Source organism: Trachymyrmex septentrionalis, unplaced genomic scaffold (genome assembly GCF_001594115.1).
Source record: "Trachymyrmex septentrionalis isolate Tsep2-gDNA-1 unplaced genomic scaffold, Tsep1.0 scaffold191, whole genome shotgun sequence".
NCBI lineage: Eukaryota > Metazoa > Arthropoda > Insecta > Hymenoptera > Formicidae > Trachymyrmex > Trachymyrmex septentrionalis.
The window spans coordinates 157,843-168,481 of NW_017305083.1; the positions used below are offsets into that span (position 1 = coordinate 157,843).

Here is a 10,639-nt window from a genome sequence, read left to right on the forward strand (position 1 = left end):
ACACACACACACACACACACACACACACACACACACACACACACGCACACACGCACACACACGTTTTCCGCGAAGGATAAAAGTTATATATCTATAAATATACATAATTTGAGGATAATGTTTTTTAATTTATAATATATATATCTATATGATCTAAATTCAAACTAAATTTAGGATTGAAATGCTGACTGAATTTCCATCGCACAGATTTACAAGCCATGTTTATAAATTCCATCCGTGTCTAATTCCATCGTTGATGTAACGATGTGTTTTATAAATGTTAATATTAATACAAAATTATGAATTATTAATATTAAACATTAATATTAATTACATTAATATTGAATTTCCATACAAGATATCCGGTTGAATCTTCTTATTAATAAAAGCTAGTATTAATATTAATTAAATTAAAATAAAAATAGATGTAATTAAAATAGTTAAAGTAGTTAATGATTTGTGGCTCCATTAATATTAAATTTCTACATGATTTCGATCTAATTTTTTTTGTAATGATTGAATAATGTGATTTTTAATCCCTTCAGACCTAATTTAATCGGAGCTTTGTTAAAAAATTTTTTTTTTTTTTCAAAATTTTGACTATTTTTCCAACATGTACATTATTATATTTATCAGATGTCAGATGATGTCGATAGAATTAAATAATTTCAAGTAGCAATGCTTTCAAATTTGATACATGTATATTACAATGTACGCAAGGTCTGAAGGGGTCAATATTCTACGTTACATGTTATATTTTCTGTTTCTTATCTAGAGCCAGTGACGATAATCATCGGAGAACCAGAAATGTACATAAACAAGGATAGCACTATGAACTTGACCTGCGTCGTGCGACATAGTCCTGAGCCACCCTTGGTTATTTACTGGACTCACGATCATGAGGTACGTTACTCTACCAAGTTATGAAAATAGATTCATTTGATGAAAATGAAAGTAAGAAAGAGAAGAAGTTCCAGCAAATTAATTTTCGATCGTCATCCCCAACTAGGGCACATCGCATAAAAGACGGTAACTTAAATCCACTGTTCTCTTCGCTCTACCATAATTCTTTGTCTTCTCCCATTCAACTTACGCTCACACTCGATCTACTCCGTTCTCACTCTATCATGCGACCTGTTTTAAGCAAGTTTTTAAATCTAAGATTCTAAGTTTGCTGAAGAGAAAGAGAAAGAGAAAGAGGAGGAGGAGAAAGAAAAACTTTTAATTTTAATATTACCTGTTCGAAGCGTTTCTCCTTGTTGAATTTTTAAATGTACGAACACCGCGGAAACTCCGTCTCATTTCTCAACTTCAAAACCTATCTTCTCCTATCCCTCACCTTTCATCCCTTTCCCTTTGCAGCGTAAAGTTTTTTCTAGTGTGCTTTGCCAACCCTGGTCGCATTATACAACATCTATTTCCACGACCGTGTTTCTGTCTCTGTACCTCGCGGGCTTCTCTACTTAGGTCTTATATTCTTACTTTCGAACTCCACCGACAGTTCATCGCATTAACTCTCTCGTCGTTCTCGCGATATCTTCCCCTTTCGTAATGTTACTACCCAATATTACGCACTGTATCTTCATTTCTCGTTATTACCTTTTCTCAGTTCACTTGGTCGACGCTATTTCTTCGCAATTTTACAGCACAGTTCAGAGATAAACGTGTAGCCTATAATTTAATTATTATACAATAGTTTGTTGCCAATTCTCTTATTTCAATTCTTGATGTTTACCACGCAACTTGTTTAACATTATTTATTTTGTAAATTATTCACTTATATTATTATTAATATTTATCTATAATTAATATTTTATAAACCTGATTTTTTTCATCTGCTCTCGTTTTTGTGCAGTCTTTGCAGTTTCCTTTGGCCTTTTCTTCCGCACATGAATGGATTTATTTTCCACATCCTTTCACTGGCTATCTTTTCTCTTTCACCTTTTCCCCTCATTTGGAGGATTTTCTTTTCGCAATCCGATTTTTGCAATCCATGCGGGTCCAAGCCTTTTTCCAACCGTCTATCACTTTATTTCCTAGTCTATCTTCCTCAATTTGACTTTCTTTTTTTCCAAAGATCTATCTGTTCTGTCTCGCCCTCGATCCCATAAGCTTCCGCGTCGCGTACGCGTGGAGATTTCCCTTCCCGTACTTGTTCCGTCTCATCATTCGCTTTCTATCCCGTCCTGGCACTATTGCATCCGCGCTAGCCAATCCTGCCTCGATATTCCGTAGCCTCGAGTGAAAAATTTGACATGCAGTATTTCCTACTGGCCCCATATTTTCCGTCTGTCTCGTCGCACGCATTCCTTCCATGACCTAGTTAACCTTGCCGTTCGTTGGGAGAATTATGCATGTTGAGATATGCAGTATGTAGCATAAATATCGGTAAACGTGCAATCACGCTACCGCCGTCTCGTTGGTACAATTGATTTTGGACATTAGTGTGTGTTAACTTTACGCGTAATTACATGTGCGTGGTGTTTGCCATTGTACATAGTTGGTATGTTATAATTGCGAATAAAATTAAAATACGTATACATATACGTGTCGAAGTGCAACGAAGCCTTGATAATTCACAAGGAAATAAAATTACCGCGGTAACCTGCGGAATAGTGGTGTTCAATTGCGAGTTTCCGCTCGCAGCAATCTCCTCTTCCTCCCTATCGACCCAAGCAATCAGTATTATCCACAGTATATAATCCGTTTTGTGTATCTTCATTGTAAAAAAAAGCAATCTTACATAAGGTCGCTTTGAAAAAGTTACATCACAGAAAAAAAAAAACACTTCAATTCGAGTTATTATTCGACTTCAGATTCTTTAGACAAACATTTCAGTTTCGAAAGTATCATACCGGAGTTTATCAGGTCTCAAAAATTCTACAGGCACAGAGATTATTGTGGAATAAAATAAAATGTTATACGAATTTTTTCGGAATAATCTTCTAAAAGAGAGCATATTTTGTAACTCGCAAACAAATTCGTGTAGGGGATTAAATCGACGCTTATTTTTTGTAGATATTATAAAATATTCATTGAAAATAATAATTATAATCGTATATACCGCATGGATAAAAAAAAAAGATATTGTGTTAACAGAATCACGCATGCTGAAACAGGAAAATAAACATTATATTCGAGAGCTAAAAACATGAATATTAATGTCAATTACTAAGTATTACCAATTTGATATTTTGCACTTTTAGAATTTTAGACATTTTGTGGCCCGCCAACAGCATTTAGCCGTCGTGCCATTGTTACATTGGAATTCGCTGACGGCATGTAGCCGTAGTAACGGCATGTAAATGCTGATGTATGTTGGATCAGCTTATGAAATGAGAATATGTTAATATTATATGTTAAACACTAAAACTTTCATTAAATAAAAGTTTAATGGAAGTCGTATGTGCTGCTGTTTCTCGTTTCTACATATTTTTTAGAGATACGAAAAAATCTCTAAACGCGAAAAGCTGTTTAAAAAAATGCTTCTTCAGTTATTCCGACGAAACAATAATAAAATGTATTTACATACATAAATATGTATTTACATACATAAATAATAGCATTTAAAACATGCATATGTATATATATATATATATATATACTTGCATATGAATATTGATAGAATACAGGAATGCGTACGTACATTGATACTTAAAATAATTATTTGAACAGTTATTAATTCCGCTCATATTGAAACTTCATTAAATATAGAGGGTTTGTTTCATAATTGACTTTTCATTTTGATTCAGAAAAAACTCACTCGGGCTATATCTGATTTGTATGGCAAAGGAAAACGCAAATAAAATATTTTGCTTTCGTCCTGACTAAAAGCAAATGAAATATTTTTCGTTTTCAGTCTCTGATATAGAGAATGCACACACGATCTTTGAAATTTTTACATGAAATATGCGACACTAGACAGAATTTTTGATACCTCAAACCGTTTTAGAGATATTCGCATATTACATTTTCCGCGAATCCGAATGGATCCACATGAATCACTATTTGTTTAATATTGAAGTCGCAAGTGGCAATCTATTGTAGATTCTCGATAAATATGCATTACGTGAATACATGCTGTTGCGGATAATACAGGATTCGTCGCAAAATGTAATAAGCATGCAGCATGATTCAATCAAAATCCATTTCTATACGGACGTGAGAAGAATAAAAAGCTGTTGCTTAAATTTAAGAGGCAGAATGAATAAGTGATGTGGACAGAAATTAAAACGACAATATGGGAGCGGATAAAGAAATATACCGAAACGCGGAAACGATACTCAAACTGTGAGAAAGAAAATAATGCAAAAACAACATTTAGTACAAAACCAACGACATATCCTGAATTGTAGTTGTATTTTCGGATTTCTAGTACTTCTCCGCCGTGTGCATCTCTCCGAAAGTTTTTGAAATCCATTCTGCAACAGAGTGACATACGATTCGTTTATTTTGGAAGTGTTGTAAGTTCAGCTTTGAAACATTATGAGTTTCAGCGGAATACAGACATAAACTGATAACTGCTATATCGGTTTCACCAAAAGTTTTCAAAACTAGACTCCCACCAGTTTACAAACTGGGAAACACGATCGAGCCGGAAACGAAGGAAAGCTACCGTTTTTAATCCGCGTACGAAATACAAAAAAAACATAAACACGATAACACACGGCCACTGGCTATGTGTAAAAAAAAAAAAGCGTGCGTTTATTTAAGTAAATTAAAAGAGAAGGAAAAGTTTCTCGATAAAATACTAACTCTATAAACTGCAAGTGTATCCCGATGCGTTTACGAGACACTACTGAAAAATATAAAAATTAATTCCATAAAAGTCTTTCATACGGAGAATGACGGAATTAAAGATTTATCTCACGTCTCTCTCGCATTTGCGTTTAAAACGAAAAGGATTCTGCTACTTTTTTTTTTTTTTTCGTTCCTCTCTTCTGCGAAGCATCGCCGATCACCGATGTTCACGATTGAGCTTTTTTTTCCCGACGGAAGATTAATTAATCATCCATTAATTGATCTCTTCGTCGGTTTGTCGAACACTATTGTATAAACGTTACAGGAAGAGATTTAATTAGAATAACATTTTTTTCCGGAACCTGCATGTGACAGGTGATCAATTATGACAGTCCGAGAGGCGGGGTATCGGTTATCACGGAGAAGGGCGAGGTTACGACGTCATACCTTTTAATTCAACGTGCTCAACCGGCAGACAGCGGACAATACACCTGCCATCCCAGTAATGCTAATACAAAGACAGTCTTAGTACATGTACTTAATGGTATGTATACCTTCTTAATCTTATAACGCACCTGCTGTTACGTTGTTACAACGTCTGTATGGCGGCTTAATGTACCTAATAGCGATCTTTATGCGCTATTCAGCCCCGATTATCCGGTATATTGCGAGAAAATAAATATTACCTCGCAAAGCCGCGCTCGGCTCTCCGTTAAAAAAAAAGAAAGAAGAAAAAGGAGAATATTAATCTTTCGCTTTACAGGGGAACATCCAGCTGCGATGCAGCACGGCGGACAGCTCAGATTAGCCAATTTACCTTTTGTAATGATCTCGACGACGCTTTTGACCTTCTTGAATCATCCATATTAGACGTAGAGCTGGACCATCGTAAACGTTAGTTAGATACATTCCTTTCGATTTTTTTTTTCGCACTTCAACCGTTTGATTTTTCCTCTCACGCAACACTCTACGCAACTCGTTTGAATAAAAACGATCGATAAAATAAACTATACAAGTTCGAGAGTCTTTCAGCGCGATAACATGATTTATATTGTACAATTGTTCGAGTACATTGTTATCAAGCGCTGATACTATTGTTATTTACTATAATTTATTGTTATTAAATTTTGTTTCTATTGAAAGATAACCTTTATATAAGTAATGTAGTCGTCAATCAAATTAGTCTTTATACCTTGCGCGAGAATTATTAGATATCCTTTATGAACTGTACAACGTCTACGTATTGTCTACGTCAATAAGCGTACTTTGCGAAAGTCTATAGGCGAATATAAATGGGCGAGAGAGAATCGTACCTTGGAAAGGAAAAGCATCGTAATGTACTAAAAGAAATGTAAGAACAAAACTCTGAAAGCGACGAACCGAAGACAAAAGCGACAAAACGGTCTCGTGGGAAGAGATAAAAAAAAAAAAGATAAAATTTGTGTTGATGCTAAAGTATTGTAAATGTACGATTTAGGGCGAAGACAGGGTAACGAAAATCGAATACATTTGCGAAAATATTTGCTGATTATTTAATTTGGAAAGCTCAGATCCGAGCAACACGTTACATCTATTTTGCTTTACCACGTTTTACATGACAATACGTTGCGCTTGCCAAAAAAAAAAACTACATACATGTTACTGTTACAAGAATAATTTAGATTTTAACATAGAGAGATGCATGTTAAAATCTATTATTATGTTGTGAGGGAAGAAAAAAACCACGTATAAAAAAAAATATATATATATATATATATAAAATACACTGTAAAGCCGCTAAAATGGAAATATTCGATGATGTATGAATGAGCGTGTCACGTTGGGGTATGGCTGGAATCATCCGCACAAACGTATAAGTTTTTGAGAGAAAATTGTTCTTTAACGAACAATCGTCTTCAATACAAAAAGAATTACGATAAATTTGACGCACTCAAACGAAAGAATGCGCTTCAGTAATCATCAAATGTTATATCGTAATTACATAAATTTCTATTCGTTGATTCGATTTATCAATCGTTGGCGCTTATTTGATATTGAAACCAATTTATTTGACGAGGATCTATATTTCCTCGAATGACTGTTACAGACTTGTAAATGACGATTAATTATGAAAAAAATACTATCATTACAATAGTTGATATCTATTGCTCAGATTATAACACTCAAGATTTTTAAAAGTTTATCTTTCAATCCTTATTTACTATACGAACATTGATGTAATATGACTTTACTTCATATATTTAATGTATTACTTTTAATATATTACATTACACGAAAAAGCTTATCATGAAGATTGATTCTAATATTTATTCAAAAAAGAAAATCAAAACAACTTAGGTTAATCCTAGATATACACACTGGAGTCCACCCATCGAGATTTTTTCATGTTTCTTTTTTCTTTTTTTCAACCCATATCCCTTGGAGCTCCTTCATTCTATCGATTTTTATAAATTATAAATCTGTTCCTCGATCGATTCATCAATTGAAAAAAAATTTAATTGAAATATCCATTTTTGCTGGAATTACGGTAACAGATATAGGTAGGATCCCGGAACTTCAGTATGTAGCTAAAGTTTATGTAGCTAAAGAGTGTGTATATCTAGGATTAATGTTAGATTGTGCGTCTTGAAAATTTTAATTACTTAACGAGTTAAACAAATGGTTTCAGATTTATGGCATCTTATTTTCAGGATTCATACTTGTATATTAGTCGCTCTACAAATTAGGACGTGTATATCGTGCGTGGCCGAAATTGTGTAGACAATTTGAGACTGTCGACTACTTTTTGATTTAATAAGTCTATTAAGTAACATCTATTTGTTATTGTCGTGCAAATAAATCAGTTATGATTAAATCACATGTATCAATCGTATGTCATTTAAGGTATCGTTTCGTTCTTTGAGTATAAATGATACTACATTCGAAAAATAATTTTATAGACTTATTAATATATATTTTTTTTAATTTTAGAAATAAATTACAAAGTTGGATGTAAGAAAATCAAAATTTAAAATGTATTTGAATCATGATAAACGATCTGCTAATTGTTAATATGTATATACAGAATATCTTGCAGTGTGCTTTCCAAAAAAATTAAGGATTTGTTAGCGAATTCGAGAGGAAAAAGAAAAAGAGAATGAGACAATCGATATTTCCTTGACTAAATCTTGTTTGTATATAATCTTTTAATGATCGATACTAAAAAAACATTACAGTAAATCTCAAAATTAAAATTCTATTAGAGTAAAGTGTACGTGATGCTGAATAAAAAGAAAAAAAATCTTTATTTCCAAAACATTGAAGTTTCCCTCTTCCATATAATAAGATGTACTATCACTATTAAATCAAATATAATTGCTGTGATAAGAGATATAGTGAATGTTTTTTTTTTATATAACAGCTTACACGGTTTGTAATGGATCTTTATCACTTTCAGAGACGTACACTTCGACAGATTGTAGCAAATTACGTTTTAATATCGAAGCATATATCTTTAAAAAACCACGTTCTGAATCAGAATGATTGGTTAGTATAACATGACTACCCTGATGTACAGCATCCAATACATCGTGATGCAACATTTCTCCCGTCAGATATAAGTCTGCAGATATTCCTTTCAATATTGACACACCTGCTCCAGCACATAATGCAACGGTATTAATGTAACCATCTAAAATATAATAATGATAATGTAAAATATAACAATTATATTTGTCATCCATCAAGCTTAATTTCTTTTTTCAGCAATACATTATTTTTGTTAAGATCTCACCTGTACCTCGCGCACGTGCTAATCTTACATGCTTCAGATCAGTTCGTTGCTTCACTAAATTTACTGCTTCATCAACGGATATCCGGTTTTTCAAGGTACATAATCTTCCAAATCCATAAGTCGCATTATCTTCATTTGGTTGAATCGGCTTACTACTTTCGAGTTCTTAAAATATAATTTTTATATAGTAAAATATTAATGCTTTAACGATGAAAGTATAATAATGAATCTTTTTCTTACCAAAAGCTTCTGCTAGCCAATCGTTTACACCACCTTTTACAGAATCAAAACTAGTATGCGGAGAGAAGACAGCAATCTTATTTTCTAGACACCTTGCTATTATTCGTTCCTATTGTGTGTAAAGAAAATTAGATTGCGATAACATTTTGACAAAGATCATATCACACAACTTTACCGTACCTTCCAAGATTTTGTTGTAATAGATTTCAACGGAACAAATATTAACGGATGATACGTGACAATTAAATCGGTTTTTAATTTAATAGCTTCATCCATAACATCTTCGGTTAAATCATTCGTTAATAAAATGTGCGACACAATTTTTGATTCTGTAGGTTCAACCAATAATCCAACGTTGTCCCAAGAAGCTGCGAGCGATGTATCCGCAAATTTATTCATTGCACTCACAACATCTTTTAAAGGTATGCCAACTTTATTTCCTGTAGCATTACTCATCGTGCGTATTGTTTTATACTGTTTAATATATTTGTATCGGAAGTAAAAATTCTCGCAAGATAATCCCACCTTGTACAAGCGCTTCAGCATTTATAGGCAGTCCTAAAATAAAGATGTAACTGTAGATGACATATTTCACAAGGCTATTAAAAATATTACATAATATATTGTAGTATCCAGATATATATTTAAACTTATTAGTTATTCATCCCAAAATTAAAGTCAAATTATAAATATTAATAAAACCGTCAAGATATTGACTTTTTAAACTATAAGATATTGAAAATAAAAAATCTTTCGAATCAACCTTTTCAAGAAAAAAAAGTAATAAATAAAACCATTCGTTATTCTATATAACATCACAAATTTTGTTATATTAAATGTTGAAATTCAGAAAAGTAAAAATTAGACGAAGTAATGTTCCCCTTTCACGCGCTATTTTGAGGAAACGCTAAATCATCTTATAATGAATATCTATTATTTATTATTCATCAATTTCTAAATAAGAATGGTACAAATAAAATAAACAGAATTACATATTTTATATAGATATATATTTATTCATTATAAAACCATATTTTCACTGTACTATCGTCGCTCGCAGACGCGAGTTGTCCAGGAATTGTGGGATTCCACTGAACACAGTTAACATCTTGAGCGTGTGCACTGTTTATCGAGCAGATCATTGTGAAACTCGGTTGATGTGGATCGCAGTCGCTATCCTCTTTAAATATCCTAATGATATCGTCGCCGCACGCAGTCACCAGTAAACCCGTGGTCTTGCACCAATCGATATCGTAAATAGTTCTCGTATGATATCCTGATAGTGTGCAGATACACTTCCAGACAGACTCGTTGTTCGGTGTAGCGATGCCCATATCGTTTCCAGGTTTATATTCCCGCCATATCTTCACCGTTTTATCATCGCTGCAGGTTGCTATTCGATTGCCAATCTTATCCCATGAAAGACTCCATACCGTAGACGTGTGAGATGACAAGGTTGCAGTACACGACCAATCACTATCAGCTGCATTTTCCTTAAATATCTTCACTGTGTTGTCGTAACTAGCAGAGGCTAGAATTTCTTCGTGTGGATGCCATCTCACCTAAAATAAAAGTAAACTTTTATTTCAAGACATATATCCTTTACACTTTAAATAAAATATCCATTATAAATTGATAAGGCAGAGCAGGGCTATTCCATTAGTTTCAATTTTAAAGTAATATGAAAATGTACGATAGCAAACAATATCTCTTTACAGTAGCGTGCTTATAAATATATTATACAATCATGATTACTCCTTGAGAGCACAAGCACAACATGTAAGTAATTATCGACATGTGCTATTCAGAATATACACATTATCGCGAGAAATGGACGAAAAAGCTCTGCTCTGCCCTAGAACAAGTTGAAAGTTTAATTAAAAAATA

The 10,639-nt window shown here is 33.2% G+C and overlaps 3 protein-coding genes across 3 annotated transcripts in view; 1 reads left to right on the forward strand and 2 right to left on the reverse strand.

Annotated features, from left to right (window-relative positions):
• Window positions 1-6,367, forward strand: part of LOC108747101 (tyrosine-protein kinase receptor TYRO3-like) — a 19,219-nt gene extending 12,852 nt beyond the window's left edge. The window contains exons 4-6 of the mRNA XM_018484362.1: window positions 776-903; window positions 5,116-5,284; window positions 5,504-6,367. Coding sequence (XP_018339864.1) covers window positions 776-903; window positions 5,116-5,284; window positions 5,504-5,610 — 404 coding nt within the window. The 3' untranslated portion in view covers window positions 5,611-6,367. The remainder of the gene's footprint in view (window positions 1-775; window positions 904-5,115; window positions 5,285-5,503) is intronic.
• A 1,622-nt stretch (window positions 6,368-7,989) lies between these two features.
• The window catches only part of LOC108747100 (NIF3-like protein 1), a 3,735-nt gene continuing 1,085 nt past the window's right edge, over window positions 7,990-10,639 (reverse strand). The window contains exons 2-5 of the mRNA XM_018484361.1: window positions 8,933-9,308; window positions 8,753-8,861; window positions 8,513-8,677; window positions 7,990-8,410 (exon numbers count right to left, since the gene is read on the reverse strand). Coding sequence (XP_018339863.1) covers window positions 8,142-8,410; window positions 8,513-8,677; window positions 8,753-8,861; window positions 8,933-9,298 — 909 coding nt within the window. The 5' untranslated portion in view covers window positions 9,299-9,308 and the 3' untranslated portion in view covers window positions 7,990-8,141. The remainder of the gene's footprint in view (window positions 8,411-8,512; window positions 8,678-8,752; window positions 8,862-8,932; window positions 9,309-10,639) is intronic.
• LOC108747098 (probable cytosolic iron-sulfur protein assembly protein Ciao1) overlaps window positions 9,766-10,639 on the reverse strand; it is a 1,874-nt gene continuing 1,000 nt past the window's right edge. Inside the window, exon 3 of the mRNA XM_018484356.1 lies at window positions 9,766-10,316. Coding sequence (XP_018339858.1) covers window positions 9,766-10,316 — 551 coding nt within the window. The remainder of the gene's footprint in view (window positions 10,317-10,639) is intronic.